Consider the following 20,544-nt stretch of genomic DNA (forward strand, 5'->3'; position numbering starts at 1 on the left):
AACAATACTTTCTAAATTTGTCCGTTCTGAAACTGGCTGAAATGGAATCTTGACTCACCTTGGAAATACCTGGTGTGGTCATCTCACCAGCAAATAAAAGCCTTATTTATTTAAAGGAGAACTTAGAACAGCTATGTCCAGTTTTATCAGGCAAATAAGGAAGTATTAAAACCTACCCCAGGCTAAATTGCAAATTCTCTGAAGTGGGTGAAACATGATAGGTGGAGGCTGTAAACGCGATGGCCTGAACTTTGAAAGGTACTTGGGACTTTGAGCCCTTTTTTTTTTTTTTTTTTTTTTTTTCTTTTTCCTCCTTCTTCTGTAAGATGTGAGGGGCTGTTTTCTTTTGTTTCAATAGTGTGTTTTGGCACCATTTAAAATTATCTTCCCGGAAACCCAAGAGAGGTCAATTTTTCTTGTAAAATAAGACGGTGCCAAAACAGTCGAGTATAATTTCCCGAAGGAAGTACTTGTGGGGAGCTATCAGAAGGCTTCTTGGCTTTCTGATGGACCACTACGCTCGGTGCCACACTTTCCCTGCCCTTCTGCAGGACGGGGTGCTCCCGGGACAGAGCAGCCGGGGCGGGAGAAGGGAAGGGAAGGGGGGCAGCCCCCAGCAGAGTGCGTGGGGAGTGGGAGGTGGGCCCTGGGGTTGAGGGGCTGTTTGTAGGTGGGCGCAGTCCCAGGAGGTCTGTGGGGAGATTGGAGAAGAGAGGCAGCAGCTGTGGCCCGTCAGGGCTGTTTTCCTGGACCTGCTCAGGTCTGAGTGGGGAAAAAAAACCCCAAAGAACAAAACAAAACCAGTCTGTCTGAAACAACTGGGCTAAGAGCAGTTCTGTGGTATCATCCCTACGATTAGGGGTCTCATCCACGATTAAGCTGTAAATAGAAACAGCCGTATTAATAATCACTGGCTTTGAGTAGGATGACCTATAAAGGCAGGGTCCTTCACCACAAAGGCCAAAAAATCCCCAGCCTAAAGCAGAATAACAGAAAAGCTTCTAAGATCTAAGTTTGAGTGTGTTACTACTGAGACACTAAGTCAAACCTTCAGACTGAGACCCACATGTCGTATCATCGGTCCATCAGTACTTCTGCTCTCGTGTGGTTTCGGATGTGGGGTGCACACATGCAGAAAAGCATTGCAGTGGTGATGATAACATCTTTTGATGGGAGGGAAGTACGTTATGAAAATAACACATAACCGAGGAACTGGGAGGCACTGTAAACTTCTATTGCAAATAAAGGTGCTTATTCAGTGTTGGCATAGAGAGTGTTCCTGTTTGGGGCAGTACAGTAACCTGTGCTTGTGTATTAATTTTGAAGGAGATGACAAATCTCACTTGGTTCTTTATGCTGTGAGATGTGTAGCTGCAGCACTGATGCTATGAGACTGCAACGTTCCGATCCAGAGAGGATAGCTGGAGTATCTAATCCTGTATGCTTCTCTCCTTGCAGGACTATATTGATACTGAGTTGCTCCTCTGTGGGGAAAATGTGAACCAGAGCAATTTACTGTCCTATGCGAGAGAAGCTGCTGACTTTGCAACCAATTACCAGCTGCCATCCTTGGATTTTGCAATTAATCACTATGGGCAACCAGATGTAGCAATGTTTGATTTTACTTCCATGTATGCATCTGAAAATGCTGCACTAGTGAGAGAGAGGCACAGACATCAGCTCCTGGTGGCGCTTGTTGGAGATAGTTTGCTTGAGGTATATCTTGGAATGCTCTCCAAGGAGTCTTCCCCCCCCCCCCCCCCCCCCCCTTTAATCCAGCCTTTCAATCTATCCTCTAAAACAAACTGTCTTCTCTTACATGTCCTGAAACAACGGTACCTTCTTTGGAATAGATTTTTTTTTTTTTTCCTTTTTTTATGCCATAGTTTATGTCATAAACTAATGCTTGGCTGGCAGTCTCCCTGGCTGAGATCCTGTTTTGCTTTATGCAAGTTGTATTTCTGTCTGAAAACTGAGAGTTGTGTGTCCTCAGCTTGGGTGCATGGCGTAATTTTCCTCACTTCCATCACAGAGAAAAAACTTGGTCCAAATTTTTATTGCAGTCTCTTTGCCTTAATATGTTCTCTTTTTCTCTTTCTGAAGTGAAAAGTATATGTTGCCACTACTTTTTTTTTTTTTTTTTAAAACTCGTGCTGACAGCCTGAAGTGTTTGAAAAGATCAATCCAAAGCAAAATTAGGAGATGAGAAGAAAGGCATCTTTTTTTCCTTTTTTTTCCTTGATTAATTCTTGAGTATTGAGTCTTTTTTTTTTTTCTCAGCTTTTACCTTTTGAGGTTAAGAAATTTGTTTTAAATATAGAAGTTAAAAAAAAGAAAAAGTTAAAGCAGTCTTTTCATTACCTAAGACTTGGAGGAGAGAAACATCTAAAAACTACAAGAGTTGGCTATGTCGTATTTTAACTCTTTCTGGGCTATTTTTCTAACACAGTATGGAACCCTAGACTCCAAATTCATATTGCAAGTTACTTTTGTAATAAGACCTTAAGAAATACAAAGAATTAAAATGTAAATGCTTCTTACAGCCCTTCTGGCCAATGGGTACGGGCTGTGCAAGAGGCTTCTTAGCTGCTTTTGATACTGCATGGATGGTACGGAGCTGGGCTCAAGGAAAACCCCCATTAGAAGTCCTTGCTGAACGGTGAGTGCTGCTTTTGTCTTCTCCACCATTTCCACTGTTTTGAAGAGTTGCAGTATTGGTAGAAGGCAGTGGAATTCACAATGCCAAAAGAAGAAATATTCTTCTTCACTGCAATGGCATTGGGTTGAAATTATCCATTCCTTCAGGTTACTGAACAATTTAAAATAGCAGTAGGCTGTTGCTCTGTAAGCTTCTGCACACTAATACAGAGATCCAGCAGTGTGCCTGACATGGGTTTAAATCACTAATTTAAGTCACTAATGACTGGAATTAAGTGTGATCCTTAAGGAAATAAACAAAAGATACTTTGTGTCAAAAGACTAACCCTCCAAACATTTCAGCACCTGTTTTTTTTAAACTAAAAAAAAAAAAAATTCCTGAAACAAGTCTAAATGAATACTTTAACACTAACAGCTTTCATAGTTGGTATCTGTGACTTTGACTCAGTGTTTTAGCTTAGTAGTCCTGAAGCCCTCTTTATTTAGACTGATAAATGTGTGGCAAAGGAGAATTGCTATAAAGCTGCGTCATAAGCTTCTTTATGTAACGTCTTTCCGACCAGAGCAAAAAAAATCTGTTGTTAAGTATACCAGCAATCCTGGTGTCCACCACGATCTGATGATTGAAGATTCTGACTTTGGTCCTGATGGCAACTGCCCTGCTCCGCTACAGCTGCCCCGGCTGTTTCAGGGTAGATACACAATAGAAATAGTCATGGTTGTGGTTATGCAAGTAGAAGCATTACTAAGCACAGTGCTTTGAGGAGTTTTAGATAGAAGCCAGTGGGATGACTCAAACACAGCATAGTCCCAAATGGAAAATTGAACAGCATAATAAAAAAGGCTGTGGTGGTTATAGGAATTACAGAATGATGGGATTTAGTGCTGTTATGTGATAAAGAAGTTACTCCTTGGGTGGAGGTTAAAGCAAAACCAGATGATTGAATGATGTAACCTCCTTTTTTTTTTTTTTTTTTTTTTTTTTTCTTCTTCTTGCTTGCTTCCTGCCTCAGGAAAATATGGGCATGAGTTTTAAGAGTCTGTCTCTTTGTTGTCCCTTTTCTGTCTGGCATCGTTGTTCTGCTGAGCAGAGATAAGAAATGCATTATGTATTTAAGGATACGTTATGCATTTAGTGCATAACACTTGCCCTGGAAGAATCATAAGGTGCACGTAGCTGCAAAAAATAAAATACTCTTTATATAATAAATATTTATTTTAATCAATATTTCTTGCATCTTTTTTCTCTATAAGAGAGAGCATTTATCGACTCTTGCCTCAGACTACCCCTGAAAATATTAACAAGAACTTTGACCAGTATACCATTGACCCAGGAACAAGATACCCGAACTTGAACTCAAGCTGTGTGCGGCCTCACCAGGTCAGTACTTAAAAGGCTTGCTTGTGAAATCACAGTCAATTTTTTGTCCAGGAGAAATAGGGCCACAAGTAGTGCATAATCAAAATCTTCAGGAGACTCCTTAATTTGGATCCAGCTGTTGATAAAGTTAACCTAGAAAGAAAACTCTTTTTTTTCTCTCCAAGCAATTCTAACATTATGCTGCCAATTGATTGTACTTGTAGGTGAGACAATTATATGTTACCAATGAGTTACAACAATGTCCTCTTGAAAGAGTAAGCTCCATTAGAAGATCAGTGAATCTCTCAAGACATGGTATGTTACATCTTGTGTTTGCTGCGGCTTAATATTTGGAGCCTTCTGAGCATACAGAAACTGATCGAAATGTTTTTGCTCTCCGCTGTAACTGCAGAGTCAGATATTCGACCTAACAAGCTTTTGACCTGGTGTCAGAAACAGACAGAAGGGTACCGTAATGTTAACGTTACAGACCTGACTACCTCCTGGAAAAGTGGCCTTGCATTGTGTGCAATTATCCATCGCTTCAGACCTGACCTCATGTAAGTGACATCTGTAGGTCAAGACCCTGAGTGTAGGATGTATTAAGCATTTACCGAAGCATAGTGTAAGACTAACCAGAACACTGATACTCTACAGTCCCCTTCTATTGCTGGTTTTTGCAAGGAGGTGCACACCATTGCCAGGTTTGGGGGATGGAGAGGGTGGGGTTGTTTTTGCTTTGGTTTTTCTGTATGTCCTTGCATGCCATTTAAAATGAAATATATATGCTTTCAAAGAGCTAGGAAGGCTTTGAACCTTACGACTTACGATCATGTTTGTAGGAGTCACATGGCTATTTAAAACAAAAATTGCAGTGCTTGGAGAACGTGAGAGTTGCATTCCTGGGTCCCTGGAGACAGGTTTTTAGTGTATGTTTAAAACCACAGCCATAATGGCACATACTGAGTTACAGAAATACCTGGATGAACCTTAACTGAGCCGTCCTCAGTGTGTTGCAGTGGTTGTTGTGACAGTCGTGTAGGGAAACGCTGGGCCATGGAGGTGCACGGGAGGTGGTGGCGTTGCACAACTCTTTGTCCAAAAGAGTGCAGTGCCCTTGCACGTGGGCTATGCAACAAGGACTAGCCCTTGAAAATTAACTGCTTTAAGGATTGAATGTAAGCCAGCATTCCCCTTTTTGACAGTGTTTCTGGGCTCCTAACCCTACAAGACCCGACTTCTTACGTATGAATATTTTGTAAGGTTCCTTGGTTAGATACAAGAGGGTCAGTGTTTAACAAGTGTCAGGAAAAGCCAGTTGCTGGCACTGGGTTACTGGGCCTGCTTGATGCAGTCTGTGGTGGGGTGACTCTTCTGTCCTCTCACCAGCCTCCAAAATGCAGTGGATACGTTGTCTTGCCTTCGTACACGGACTTGGGCGTCACGAATGAATTATTGTTAGTCTCCCTTTATTGTGGATAAATGAAAGAAATGAGCTCTTTTATGAGGTGCGATAAGTTGGAAAAAATAGGAGCAATACCCAGGGTGCTTGTTTGTGCAGCTTTGCCAGAGGAAGAGCTAACATTGTAAGAATAAGATATTTTTTTGCCTCAAGTTAGTTTTAAAAAATAGGAATTATGGATGGTTTTGTGGTTATAAGTGGGGGGAGAGAGAGTGTAGAAAGCGAAGCAATCTTTGCGGTCTGTGGAGAGCATGTCTGTTAAGCACTGCTCTCTATAGCTTCCTGAGCTAACAGACCTCGAGCTTTTTAATTAACATTGTGTTTGGATCTTTTGGGGTTCTTGTATTAAATGGAACTGCTGAAGGACTTGGCCGGATGAAAGCTGGGCAGGCAAGAGAGGCGGCTGCTGGTGGGCTGTGGGCAGGGCTGGGGCAGAGGGCTGCCTGCGGCCCCCTGGCTCCAGAAATAGGCAGAGTGTGTGGGTGGCGGGGAGAGAGAGGAATTCTTTGGGGGTTCAAAAACTCACATTCCTTATGAGGAGAAAGAAACTACCCTGCCTGGAGCTTTGTAATTTATTCACATGCTTATTTTAATCATGAATTTTGGACGCTGTTCAAGGGGTCAGAGTCTTAGAATAGGCCCCATAGAAAATGGATTAGAGGATAGATAATACACTTCCAGATGTGTGATGTGCTTATTTAGTGCACTGCTAAATCCGTTACAACATGGGCAGGAGGTTGTCATCCAAACTGTGTGTATAACACCTTAAAAAGAAATGTAGTGCCTCTGCATGTGTGTGCGCACACATATAACATGTTTGTTTCATAAAATGCTAGTCTAAATTTACTCCTTCTGGCTTTGATGATGTATAGAACTAATTGAAACTAAAAAGTCAATTGCTAACAGGTGAAATCTGTAGTACCACAGCTGTATTTGGAGAGGAAAAAGCACTTCTGAGGAGGAACTGCATTGCTTCATAAATAAGGGAATCCTTTTTCATGGGACTACATCAAAATCCACTTCAGTGAAATAGCTTTTAAATCACATTTCTGGCAAAGCCAGCATTTGTAATAACGGGATTTGTATGAGACTTTTACTTTTGGCAGTGTGTAGGCTCTGTAGATGTGACCCAGTGAAATGCCGGTGCCCTCGTTCACGGTGCTGTTCTGCACCTCTCCGACGGGCAGGGGAGCACTGTGTCTTTGAGGGGGGCAGAGAGCAAATTGCCACTGATGCCAGTGTGTTGTCCCCTCAGCGACTTTGATGCTCTGAATGAAGAGGACGTTGTCAAAAACAACCAGCTGGCGTTTGACGTTGCTGAGCAAGAGTTTGGGATCCCCCCTGTGACCACGGGGAAGGAGGTGGGGTCAGCCGGGGAGCCCGACAAGCTCAGCATGGTCATGTACCTCTCCAAGTTTTACGAACTGTTCAGGGGCACACCTCTGCGGGCAGTAGGTAAGCCGAACCCAGACTGCTCCCAATTCTTGCAAGTTTGGGGAGTGGAAGCACTTCATCCAGGCTGCTTACAAGCACTGCTCTTGAGCCAAGAGCCCTTTCCCAGCTGAGTCATTCTGGCATGTGAGCGTGCCTGCTTCTGTCTGCAATAGTTACCTTGTGCTTAAAAAAGGAAAGAGGGAAAAACTTGATTGAAGACCAGAGTTTTGTGGGTCCTTGATGGTTTCAGAGAACAGGAGCAGCTGGATAACTGCTGCTTGACATCATGAAGTTCATGTATCAGATTGTTAGAGTGATTCTCTTGTAAGGATGACTGCATACAGAATGTCCATTCCAGGGTGTTTCTCTTCCGTTTTTTAAAGTCACCCTATGTTGTATGTATTTACTTTTATTTGTCTGGGTTTCTTATATATAATTGCTACCAGCACTCAACTGGAAAGTTCTGGCTTAGTCAAAGTATTTAAAAAAGAAATCTGAATAAATATCATAAGCAGTTGTTTTTTTGAGCAGATGCTGGCGACAAGCAAAATGGAGAAAATAATGATCTTTGTTCAGCAAAATCATCGAACTTCATCTTTAATAATTATATCAATTTAACTTTACCAAGAAAACGAGTACCAAAGGTAAGTTGTGAAGGAAGATTTGCCCTATAAATCTTTCTCTTTTAAAAAGATGGAAATAAAGTGTCAGGCTCAGAAATAAGGGGGTTTTATATCTATCTATCTATATATATCTATCTCCCAGTATTAAAAGACCTGTAGAAGATGATTTTTGAGCATATTAAAAAAGTAAAATAAGATTTCACAGTAAACAAAGCTAACACACACATGCACACTCAATAATTATGATGTTTGTAAGGATAAAACTGAAGCACTGTCAGTGTCAAATTGCTGAAGCATTAATAATAGTCCCAGTTAAGCACTCTGTGCAAATGCAAAATTGCGAATCACAATGAGAATTTGGGTGTACTTGGGGAGAATCCATATCCATTGTCTGTGTCAGTCTTCTTCAGTGTAGGTAAAAGTGACAGGAGGAGGATGTTTTATTTGGTGTGTTTATAAGTTGCCATTTTCAACTTGAAATATTTGAGATCTTGGCTCTGTTACATGCATTGTCTTTTATGTTTTATTTTTGGAAATTTTTCAAAAGGTGTTTTTAGGATGTTTTGTGCAATGCTAGATGCTAAGTTTTTTATTTTAGGGGGCTTTGGGTTTGTTTTTTTTGAGACAGGAAGGTCTGGGATTTTTCTGGCTATTTCTACCTTTAAGAAAAATAGTACTGTAGTTCTGTGTTCCTAGAGTTAAATATACAGCCATAATATCAGTTCAAATAATCACTGGTATGCTAGAATGCTTATTGATTGGGAGGGAGTGCTGTTTTTTAACGAAAGCAGTGATTTGAACAGTTTGTGGATGCTGTGGAAGCTTTCAAACCCTTACAGATGTATAAAGCCTGCAATGGTGACAAACAGTAGGCAGGTTGACTAGCATGACTGAGGTAATGATCTCTTAGTCATACCCATATAATTTTCTCTCTTGGTCACTTATTAATGAAAACTTATTGACAGGCCCTGTTTATGTCCCTGTATAAAACACATCCATGCCCATACATGTTGCAATTAAAGACTCCAGGGCCTTGAAGAGTTATAGAAACCTGAGTTAATACTGTCTGGCATAGGACTGTGTGCAGCTAGAATATTGTGTATATGTTTCTGAATGGATTATAACTTCAAAAGTTTTATATGATTTAATTTAAAAGTTACTCTAATGACATTATTCAGTAATAAACTGTTTTACCTTCTGCCTATTCATTAGCTTGGTCCTCTCCTGAAAGGAGACCTTGAGGAGGGGCTTTTCTTTCACAGCCAAGCCTACCTTCATTTTAACTTCAATTTAAATGGGGAGTGTCTGCACAGCCTGGCTCAGAAGCAGCAGTATCTCAAGTACAACTCTTGCAGATTAACCAGCACAAGTTAGACAGCAGCATATACTCCTCTACCAAAATGAATTTAACTTTTGCATGTTCTGAAACACAGCTTAATGCAAAACTGTTCCAGGTTTTGAGTTTCCTGGGCTAGCCATAAACTGTATATTGACTATGATGATTCTCAAGTTCTTTCTTTGTTTTTTTTTTTTTCTTTTCTTTTTTTTTTTTTTTTAAACAGACCTCCTTAATGCTTAACTGTATTGCTTCATTTACACCTAAGCAGAGACTCTTAAGTTTTGCCTCCAAAAGTACAGATTTCCTACTTCTTTTGGAATTCAGTGTCCTTAATAAAAGTTCAGGTGTACATATATGTACTGCATTTTTCAGTATTTTAATATATTGCTTTTTAAATTTGTTGCTATCTTCTCCATTTTGGTAGAAATATGATTTTTATTTTTTTTCCACATGAAGAATTACTCTAGAACTTTCAGATATTTCCTAGACTGACTTACATCTTGAATATTTTCCATCCACAAACACATTTTCAAAACCTGTGGACAGTCAATTGTCCAGTAACCTCATATATCCTTGTTAAGAAATAACTTTTCCTTGCCACCCACATATACACAAAACCAAGTGACATGTTTCCCAGCTAACCAAGCAGCGAGAAACCAAATAGGCAAAATAAACATTACTTTTTCTTGCGGGTGACTTCTTTAGACGAAGAACCTTTTTCATGACCACATTATTGTTGTTTTTCCATGAGTTATTTGCAGAAGTAAATAGACTTTTAGTAGTGGGGAGAGCTTTCCATTACTAAGCCGTACAGCCCTCTGACAAAACTCCCGTCATGAAATATGTCTTCTGTCATAAGAGGAGGTATAGTTCTTGGCACTATATGAAAGCGTGAGGTGATTTGCTTGACAGGCCCCTTTGGTTTCACACTGCAGGGGCTCATTTGAAATGAGAAGTGGAAGCGGTATTTTCCAAATCAGCTTGGGGAGCAGGACTGTCGAGACCTTATTTTGTATGAGGCTTTGCAGCCCTGTCATGGATGGGGTGTGAAACTAAGCGAGAAACACAGTACTTGGGTTCGGACAGAGACTTGCGAGTGCCATAACCACCTGAAACTAGCTGGGAAATGAAGCTCCTTGGAAAGCAACTGCTTGAGTTAAGAGTTTGGCTGTGGCTTCAGTTTTATGATTCTTTCCCCTGCAAAAAGGGGTGCTGAGCGTTACCCAGGTGTGACAATAGGAGAGCACTTGCATATCACAGAGTCAAAAACCAGCTGGGGTAGCAGTGTTGCTTACTAAACTTTCCGTACCTTCTAGTTTGTCCTTTTATTTGGCTGGAAGAGGGATCCTTATCTGGGCATAGGTTGTGAGAGACTGGGAAGCGAGGGCTCGGAGCTGGTGTGGCGGTAGCTGTTCTGGCAGCGTGTGCTGGGCTGGATAATGTTTTTCATTCTCCTACAAGGGCTGGGCTGGAGAGGAACTGAGATTTCCTGTGCTCCAGACTAATAAATGAATGGAGGTGTTTATACAATAAAGGGCACAGTCCTTTTTCTTGGAGTTTTTGCTAGGCAATTAAATTGCTTTGTCTTTCACTTCTTTGTAAATATGTTAATGCAAGTCCTTTATGTAAGATTTTTGAAAGGCAACATCTTGTTTGCTCCGTTCACTTAGGCAAATTCTGCTTTTATGTGGTACAGATTATTAGGCAGAGTACATTGTGCTGTTACATTGTTTGCTCTTCCTTGGTAGACTAATGACTATAGGTAGTGCAAAGCTAGGTTATTGAGAGCTGGTGTTTGAAAGACAATGTACCAAAGCATACAAAGTAATGAAAATATTGTCATCTGATTCTTCTGGTGTTTGCCTAGAAGTTGTTTGGGATTACTTCTATTCAGTGCATAATGATTTATTAAAAACAGTGTATATGTAAAAATGAAGCCTGTATTCTTTGATCTTTCTCTCTTTATTCTTTTTTCTTAAGTTGGCTGAGTAATCACTAAGTTACAGTGTGGGCAAATGCAAATAATTGGAATGTAGTTTATTGTTCATAAAATATAACCTAACATGAAATTTATCAGACCAAAAAATCTCTTCATTGTACCAGTTCTTCAAGACTGAATTTAATAAGAACTGATAGAAATTTTTTAAGCATTGACTATTTTGCAAGTTTGTGCAGGCTGAGTATGAAGTGTTATTTATTATTTGTGTAATCTCTAGTTCAGTAAAATAATGAAATGTGTGCGTAGCTTGAGCACAAATTAGGCAATTTGGTTGCTTAAGTACTGTAATCTAAAGCCGTAGTCAGAGAGATGAACCTTACAAGGGAGACAGACCTTTAAGGCAGACAATAATTGCTCCAGAAAAGGAGATAAGTCTGCACTGTGAACACAATCTGCATGCAGATATCTAGGTTAAAAGAGATGTGGAGGCTATAGGGAAAGACTGAGGGGTGTCTGGATTTTGTTACTTATCTGGAAACCAGTGTAGTCTAGATTAAAATTCACAGAATAACTGATGCCGTAATGCCTTTTTCTTCAAGGATGTGCTAGTGCTTTATGAATTATAAACTCTTCAGTACTGAAAGAGGAGAAGGTAAACGCCAATATTGTAGGGCCTGTGTTCAACAAAGTGGACGAGCATGTATTTCCACCCATCAGAGTCCAGCGAGAGCTCCCAGTCAGGGGTTACAGGGCAGCTTTTACGTAGATGGTAACTGCCACGAGGGCCACCAGGCTCCTCGCATGAGGAACGATCCTGCTGAGCTGGGGGGGTGCCTAACGAGGCGTGCCAGTGCAATGAGGACCCCCGCGTGCTGGCACTGATCACCTGTGTTTGCCTTGTTTAACGCAGGCCAGACCACACTTGCCTGGTTATGAACGTTAATAACCTGGGAGGAACTGCTTGGGTAAATCTGGTAACTGCTGCAGTAATCCATAGAACTCGTTTTGCCTTTGCCGTTTCAGGTTGAAGGGAAAACGGAAGAAAATGAGACTAACAAAAGACGTCGAAAAGGTCTTTTTGGTGTCTTCGAGGAGGTTGGTGTTCAGTGGTGTCCACACGTATCCAGCTCCTTGATGAGCACCAGAGCTGCAGAGGCAGCGGGAGGCGGGGGGCCAAGGCCTCTTGTGCTTGGTGGGAACAAAAGCCTTTCCCCTTAAAACCTTGAATTTACTGTGGTGTGCACTAAAGGAAAGCTAAATTTGTTTAAATCATTTGGTTGGGAAGAGGGCATTACCTAAATTGCACTAGTTTTCTTTCTGACCCAAGAACATTTAAGGTATTGTGGGTTGGGTTTGGGTTTTTTTTTTTTTATCTTTTCCCAACTCAGTTATTTAAACAAATTTTTGTTTGAAGATTTTGCATTGCAGCTTGGTTCCTAGCCCCTCTCTGATTAGTTACCTGCTTTATCATCACCCGCACCAATTAATGTTCTCTTTTTACTGTGCTCTGGGGCCAAAGAAAATATTTTTTTGGTGATTTTTGCATGCTAAACAATGTCATTTTTAATGTACTGTGGACTGTATTTCCTTTCACACTTTGCTGATCAGGATGTTATCTCTCTCCTTCTCTCTCTTCGTAAGTGTCATAGGTAAACTCCAGAAAAACATAGTTTGTTGTTTTCTTGTAGGCTTCAGGCTTTTCAAGCCAAGGGACAAATGCTGGGAAAGAACAGAGTGATGGCAGAGAAGGAATGAACCAGAATAAAGTTAAATCAATGGCAACTCAACTGTTGGCAAAGTTTGAAGAGAATGCTCCAAATACAATTTTTCGGAGGCAGGTAGGTCATAGATGAACATAAAAGTAATCTCTGAAATTAAACTGTAGTCCCTTCTTGTGAACATGATGCAGATTTCCAAGGGAAAAAATGGATGTGTTATGTGTTCGAAGTGGGTTGTCTTTTTTTATACTTTATGCAAATTAAAGGTGTTCCTCTCAATACTTAGCGAACAAATATGACTAATATAGATTGACTAATGCATATTAATATAATGTATTAAAATCTATTATATTAATAAAGTGTAGTGGAATTGCAATGTCTAGAAATCTCTTGTAAGCTAGTCTGTAGAATTTTTGCTTTGTATGGAAGTTTAAGCTGGCTGCATATGGTATTGCTAGAGGACTTCCCCCCCGCCCCCCCCCCCCCCCCTATATTCTGTGAGTAAAGGACACTACATATCCAGTGGAATCTTTCTTTGTGGAAAATTAAGAAAGTGTAAGAAGGGAACCTAATTTTTTGCAACATGTGTCTGGCTTCCATTTCCATTCCTAAAGTAGGCATAATGGAATATATTTGTACATTCCACAGCATTTTCATGGTTTGTTGTTAGTGTGACTAGTGGTGTTTTAAAAATAATCCAGTGCTGTCAAGGTAGGGATGATAAGCTCAAAACCACACTTGAGTCAGTGATGGTTTGAGTCAGGTGAGTTCAGATCTGTCACCTAAAAGATCTGAAGGAAGGATGAGCAAGGTGTCGAGGTTCTGTCAAGGATGGTGGCTTTCTTAAATCTTTGTGCTTGTATCCATTTGTTTATTTACATATTTAATTCCTCCAGAAGTGTAGGCTTTATAGATGTCAAGTGACTTTCTCAGTCCGTGAACCACTGTTGTTTGCACTCTACCTGGCTGCTTGTCAATGCCCTGAGCTTTCTGCGTGCAATATGTGTGCAGCGGTTTGCTGGGCCATATTGAAGGAAGCCTTGATGTGTTACTTTTTGATCATAACCTCTCTTAAAGAATACTGAATGTGCTGAATTTTAAGTATATGTTTGATGGTGGAAAGGGTTAGTAAAATGGGTAGGTGACAAAAATCTGCAAAACATGTTGTTAAGCTCCATAGTAACGTGTCTTTAAAAGCAGCTTTTATTTCTTTCTGCCTCAAAAGATCTTTGAATCCTATTTACTGTCTTCCTTTCCCCCCCCCCCACTCTGTCTTTATAATTTTAAAAATGCTTTACAAGGAGCTAATAGATAGACCAGCCCTGCTCTCTTCTGACCCTCCTGTTAATCCTCGCTTTGCTAAACCTAAGGATCCAAGTCTTCTTCCACCTCAACCAAAAAGGCAGGTAGGAACTCATGTGGGTAACACTTAACAAGCACACCATTTCTCTTACTGCTGGGAACTCAGTGTTATTGTATAACTACAGAACATATAAAACAATATTTGGATGTAATCTGCAGAGTTAATTGATATATTTAGCTGAGAATTGTGAAAACAACATTAAACTTCAAGGCTCTTTTACACCTGCTTGACCAGATGAGAAAACTATTTGAAAGAATTAGTAACTGTGTGGAAAAAAACCCTAAAAAACATAGTTGTTGATTTCTGTGTTATCACATCTAGACTCCAAATTGTATAAATATAATTACATAGCTACATTTAACATGCAAGAAAACTACAGCAGTACCTGAAAATTTGTGTGTGTAGTTACTTGACACTTTGGGCTGTTGTAATGATAAGGCAAAGGTGGTTTTCCACTCTGAGAAACCTGGCAAAAAAGTCTCTGATAAAAGCTTGAGTGTTGAAAAGCTGATATTGATGCCCAGGTTTTTTTATTTCTTTAAGTAGAACTTGCAATAAGAATTTCTGCTGAAAGCTCTTTTGTGGCATCATATACACGGGGCAAAATTTTTTAAGACATTGTCTAAAATTTTCTCTTAGTACTTCCAATGAAAGCAATCTCATATCCAATAGTATTGATATTCACTTCACATTCGAGTTTTAAATGGAAGTAAATATCCTGTAGTGGCATTTCAAGAGTGGTCTGCAGTGAAATGAGATCTGCATTGCAAGTGGAAATCTGCAGATCAGCTTGATGAAAAATGTGGATTCATAAACAGGCAGAGAATTAGTGTTTTAAAGGCAAGTGTGCTATCCTGAAACATCAGGAGCACACTGCAAGTTGATTGGCATTAGGTTTTTTTAATTTTAATTCTGAGAAATTTGGAAAATTTGTGTATTTATTTGAATTGGACAGATAGAATGAAGTAGAAAACTGTCATGAAAAGGCCAGCTGGAAGGTCATTTTTAAGACTGAATTTGATAAAGCTGAACTGGTTCAAATGTTTCATTTACTTCAAAAGCTACTTTATATGAAGACTTAAATTCAGAGACCTATTCTGAACTCCTCAGAAAATGCTTTAAATCTGAAATACATTATAGCTTGACTTGGGTCAGACTAGATCTAGAATTATGCCAAGAACTGCTGTTGATATTCTTACAATTTGATTTTAAGTTTAGTTTCAGGCAGATGTGATGCTAAAAAAAAACCCCTAAACCTTTGCTAAAAAACCTAGAAGGAGATGTAATGTCATGTTCTTCTGCACTGATGCTATCTGGGGATATTCATAAAAACTGACACAAACCTAGAGAAGGATGTCAGGGCCTGCATAAGTTATGTAGGACTGATTTATTTCGGTGCCTGGACACAAGCATCAGAGATGCAGTAGATAGTGTGCAAAGAGTGATGTGAGAACATTTGATTTCTAGTTATGTGCATGACTGTGCTGCGCTTTCGGAAGCATCCTTAAAAGCTGCATATACTGCATGCTAGTGCAGAAAGCAGATTTTTTTCACTTCAAGTGTTTCCCAGTTTCAGGTGGTAGCTAGGAGTGAACACGAGGTCAGGGAACCCAAACAGTCTTTAAGTGGTTCTGATCATATGGCCAGGAGAGCAAAGACTGTACAAAAAACAGATACCCAGCCCAGTCTGTCAGAAACCTCTGAAAATCTCGCATCTGCCTGTTCTGCTGCATTTGTACTTTCTGGAGTGCTTGAGCGTCTTCAGCACCTGGAGGAGAAAATGAAACAGGTGACAAGCAATTTCTTTTCCTTTCTATCTCTTACCTGCATATGTTAATCTGTATACTGTATTTTCCCTGGATATGCTGGCTTTTTCCTCTGTTGAATTTAGGTTAAATATAAGACTGTAAAAGTCTTTCTACAAACTTTCTGTATTCTGATGATGTATGTGACATTAACTGAAATCTCTCTCTTTCTCTTTTCTTGGCTTTCCTACCCTGGCTCTTATTGCAGAAAAGAGCTCAGACCATAGCAAATAGGGAATTCCATAAAAAGAACATTAAAGAGAAAGCGGCACATCTTGCCTCAATGTTTGGATACATGGAGTTTCCAAAGGTGAATACTAGGTTTTGCACCTGAAGAAGTGCTGAGTTAGAAGACGTGTAAGGATTCATGGTGGGGAGGGGGGGAGCGGGGCGGAAATTGCAGTGGTTTTGTTTTAAACTTTCCTTTCATCCTGGGTGGATCTGAAAAGTAATGTGGATTCCACTGAAACTGGTAAAAAGCTTTGTTTAAATATTATTGCATAATTTAATTGAGGTAAAACACAATCTAAATCATAAAGCTAGTCAGAGTACTTTAGCACAAGAGAAATATGTTAGAATAAACCATGTCTTGTGCTTAAGTATACACTGGTAGCTCACAGTTTCTAATGAATTGGTGAACAGTAGCTCTTAGGGCAATCTGGCATTCCTTATGTTTTGTTATGCTTTTTCCCAGCACTACCTTACCTTACTGCCTACTGTAAATATTTTTGATAAGAAAACTGAGTACAATAATATCATTTGCCGTGAAGGTTTTGCCATGATGATTTCCATGGCTCATCGCTGTGCAGAAATAGAGAAAATAGTGGAATTGTAGTTACTATCTTTCTTTTGGTTTGGTTTGGGTTTTTTTTTGATGCATGACTGAAATTATTCTCTTAACCTGCGCTAATGTCACTGTCTCTTGGATAACTCTCCTGTTTCTGCTCTACACAGAATAAGCTACCTACTAAAGGCTTATCCCATTCTCAGCCCCCAACTCCCTCTTGCCCTCCACCTCATGATTCAGCTGCTGCCTCTTCTCCATCATCTGTCGGTTCAGCTTCCCCTGCTGTTCCTTCTAGACAGGTACTCTTCTAACAGATTTTTCCTGTAAAATCCAAACTTGCGCTAAAGCTGCTTGAGAAATGGCTCACATGGAAGGTCCTGCCAGCAGTTCTGTTGTATAGGTTGTATTTCACATTTGAATCAAACTTTACTTTGTTCACTGTTGTTAATTCTGCATGCTTGTAAGAGGAAAATTGTCGTTAAAAACAGTTCAGGTATAAAGCTGAGGAACAAAGTAAATAGCTAACAAAATTTTTGCTTCAATTCTGAAAATTTTGCATTGCTGCTTATTTTAAATGTTGTGTTGTTGGATAATACCACAGACATGGCTAGCAGAGAAAGAGCTTCACATTGTATAGCTAACTGGGTGTTATGGGATCGGTTAGTTGTTCTTGGGTGGCATTTGTGTTTCTTTTTATAAGACTATCCATCTGGACCGCAGGGGAGAACCTGCACAATAATAGTTATTTTAGCTAGAAGACATGTCTTAGAATTGTATGACCACATGTCAATACAGACAGATTTTACTGTTGTGTTGTTTGTTTGCTTATTTGTACTTTAAACTTGCTTCTGCACATTAATTGCTAGAATACAGTTCTTTGTAAGAGCAAACTTTACAGAGAGGTAACATGCATACTCTGAATGAAAGTGATTAGATAACACTTGAATCAGAGATATGCAGCTCTTACTACTTTACGCTGATGTTACAATGGGCTGTGCTTCTATCTCTGGAAGTTAAGATGACATTGGCTTCGAACTCCCCTTGTTTTAGAAGGATTTTAATTGAAGAAAGTTTGGTATTTTTTCAGCTTTTCAGGGCAGGTGAAGGCCCAAGTTCCGTTTCCTTCACCCACAGATTTATGTAGCAGCAGTCTGGAAGACTGCAGTGTTGAATAGGGTTGGTGTGGAAATAAAGGTGGAAACATCGAGTTTCTAGAAGTATTGAAGGCGACTGCTGTGACCCAATGCAGGTGCTGCTGGAGCTGGCGGCTTTGCTGCCTGACACATGAAAGAAGTGCTATTCAGCAAAATTGGGTATCGTCTCCATTTGCTGTGAGGAGGAGCAAAGCATTCTGCCTGCTTTTGTTGTATTTAAATAACAGTAGTTTTATGAAATACTCATGAGTATTGCCCAGCTTCGGATAAGCCATGGCTGAAGGTAATTTCCCATCTGGTGGGTGTTCAGCAGGATCATTTAGTGGAATTGGTCTATATCTTTTTAGGTTATTTTGCACCATATTGTCAACGCTCCTTGGAAATCAGGCTCACAGCCTCAGCAGTAACTGAGCAGGTAGATACTGAGCTGACTTGCAGTTTGCAAAGGCACGTTCCTCAGCTGAGATAAAGCTGTGTTGAAAAGACTCCCTTCCTCTCATTCCCTAGGAAAATACAGGCTACACAGCCCTTCAAGGACACTGCAAGCCCAGCATGTACCTTACTGCGGTAATCCCCTAATTCCCTTCAGCTTCAAAATAATTCCTTTGCCTGGATTTACCTCTTACTTTTTATGACTTAGGGGGTATAGCATGTGATGGGTTTTAAGCTAAGTAGCGGTTTCCAAAATATTGGGGCCTGCTGCTCATTTGATTTGGAGAGCTATTGTGACACTGAAAAAAGAATAAAAAAACCCCAAACTATGTGAACAACCCTTTAGAACATGAGAACTAGGCTCTTAATCATATGGAAACTCTGTGAGCGATAATTCTACTGGGATTTTTAAATTTTTTCTTAGAGAACATTTGGCCTGAGCGCTCATTTTTGGATGTTTTAATTCAACTGCGTTTAGTTTAAAGTGCACTCACAGCCTTTTATTAGTTTGCCATTGTATTTAAATGGTGTAGCAATAGTTTGTTGTGACTTGATTTCACTCAGGCTGAGTTTACTTCAGTTGAAAAATGCTCTTTCCAGAAGTAATGGCAGAATGCAGCACAGCTGAGGCAAGAAAAATCTTGTTCTGTCACCAGCACAGTAAATATATGTTAATTTCATTTGGTAAACATTTGTCTGGTTAGGTAGGACTACATGTATTCTTTGGCAGATCTACACATATGAATGTCTTGATGCCTCGTATACTGCTCCATAGGATTGTACAGGCCCAGGTCCTCTTGTACACTGTATGCATTACATATGTCTAAACATGGTGCATTTGGCATGGCATATTTGAGAATTTTTAAATAGCAGGTCTGATAATGAACAGGCAAACTTTTATTTTCCTCCCCTTCGAGGCAGATGTGGTAATAGAAAGCTGCAATGCTGAACCCCAAGTGATGATGCTGAAGCCCAAGTGATGATGGATTGCTGTAGATATTTCAGTGGGAAAGGTAGCAAGTGGATTTAAAAAAAAAAAAAAAAAAAAAAAAAAAAGGCAAAAACCCCCTTTGAGTTTCCTTTCCAGGGTTGCCAGTGAGTACAAGTGACATTGTTGGTACTGCCCTTGCTATGGGGGTAACTAAGAGGGAGTGGAGGGGTTAGACAGGGTCAGTCAGCCATGGTGTCTGTGCAAGGCTGTTGTGGAGAAGGGGAGGGTACCGGTCCCCCATGCCCACTGTTGGCACAGTAAGGGGTGATGGAAGGTCACCATGGAAATGGAGATTCAGGTGAGGCTTGAGGATGGGCATAGGGGACCCTTGACTAGTAAAGAGCAGGGTGCTGGGGCAGGCCTGCAGTCTGCAGCATGGACACCTTTTGGAGCAGGTTATGCCAATGTGCACTTACTTTACACAAGTAAAATGGATCCTGCCCTGGGGACGGGATGGATGCAGTGGCCCTTTGGACCTATGTCCAGGACTGTTACTTGCGTTGGTGATGTGCTGGTGAGGTGTTAATGGATGTGCCAGACTTTTGTTCTCCACACTATTCGTGTGCTGTCAGGTCAATTCAGTCCTGTGATACCCCTATTACTTTAGCTTTACCTCTCTTTGGCAACTTAAGTTCTGTTCATCTTGAAGTTACACAGGCCATGTTTTGGCTTACCTTTTGTTACTTCTCAAGCAAAATTTTTCCAGAAGCAGATTTCCTACTGCAGTTTTTACTGTAAGAGTATTAAACCCTGGGGGAACACCTGCTGCAGCCTTGATTTCATAAAAAGCAGTATGTCCATGCCCTTCCATGGTTAAATTGTTGTCCCCTTGTTTTATCTTTAAGATTGCACACTTTTGCGAGCATGAAAATTTTATCATACTCCATAAAACACTGGCTAAATGTGCAGCACTATATAAATAAAATTTGATAGTATTTCGGGTGCACAGTGCACATTTTCAAGTATTGTTCGTGATAATTTAACAGTATGTTTGGACCTCTCTGCTGTGAATATGTACTGGTAATTGCTTGTGTCTGTGTTATCTTGAAGGTGGGGTTATAAGACTCAGGATTTGTATTTCTGGTCTCTGTTCTGAGAGATATCGCTAGGTAAGTTTAGACTTCAGTATGAAAAAGGGCTTCAGGATTGGTAAGCCAACAGAAAGAGCTCCCTGATGTTGCTCTCAGTGTTTCTGCTTTTTCCCAGCAGAAGAGCAAAAGATAATAGAAGTCTTTTGAGTTTTGTAAGACTTCATGAGATACAACCTATAAATATTAGCACCCTACCATCCTGTACTGTCATTTGAATTTCAAGTGAGTACTGAGATTATCAGACATGACGATCCCTTACATCTGTTGAATTTACATTGGAACAGTGTTAGTTATGGTGGCTAAGAAATCATACTGTCTTATTACAGAAACCTGTTATTAAGCCTCAGTCCTGAAAGGAGCACTTGAAAGGAAGGCTGTGGAAGCATAT

General features: G+C 40.2%; 1 protein-coding gene across 8 annotated transcripts in view; it reads left to right on the forward strand.

Annotated features, from left to right (window-relative positions):
• Positions 1-20,544, forward strand: part of MICAL2 (microtubule associated monooxygenase, calponin and LIM domain containing 2) — a 122,345-nt gene that overhangs the window by 34,233 nt on the left and 67,568 nt on the right. For 5 of the 8 annotated variants that reach the window (XM_052810461.1, XM_052810462.1, XM_052810463.1 and 2 more), the window contains exons 8-20: positions 1,459-1,716; positions 2,544-2,659; positions 3,913-4,039; positions 4,243-4,333; positions 4,431-4,578; positions 6,736-6,935; positions 7,446-7,558; positions 11,839-11,910; positions 12,504-12,653; positions 13,835-13,939; positions 15,467-15,685; positions 15,910-16,011; positions 16,656-16,787. In XM_052810461.1, the coding sequence (XP_052666421.1) occupies positions 1,459-1,716; positions 2,544-2,659; positions 3,913-4,039; positions 4,243-4,333; positions 4,431-4,578; positions 6,736-6,935; positions 7,446-7,558; positions 11,839-11,910; positions 12,504-12,653; positions 13,835-13,939; positions 15,467-15,685; positions 15,910-16,011; positions 16,656-16,787 (1,833 nt within the window). The remainder of the gene's footprint in view (positions 1-1,458; positions 1,717-2,543; positions 2,660-3,912; positions 4,040-4,242; positions 4,334-4,430; positions 4,579-6,735; positions 6,936-7,445; positions 7,559-11,838; positions 11,911-12,503; positions 12,654-13,834; positions 13,940-15,466; positions 15,686-15,909; positions 16,012-16,655; positions 16,788-20,544) is intronic. The other 3 variants (XM_052810466.1, XM_052810467.1, XM_052810468.1) reach the window with 3 other exon arrangements.

This window comes from Harpia harpyja, chromosome 16, assembly GCF_026419915.1.
Source record: "Harpia harpyja isolate bHarHar1 chromosome 16, bHarHar1 primary haplotype, whole genome shotgun sequence".
Taxonomy (NCBI): Eukaryota; Metazoa; Chordata; class Aves; order Accipitriformes; family Accipitridae; genus Harpia; species Harpia harpyja.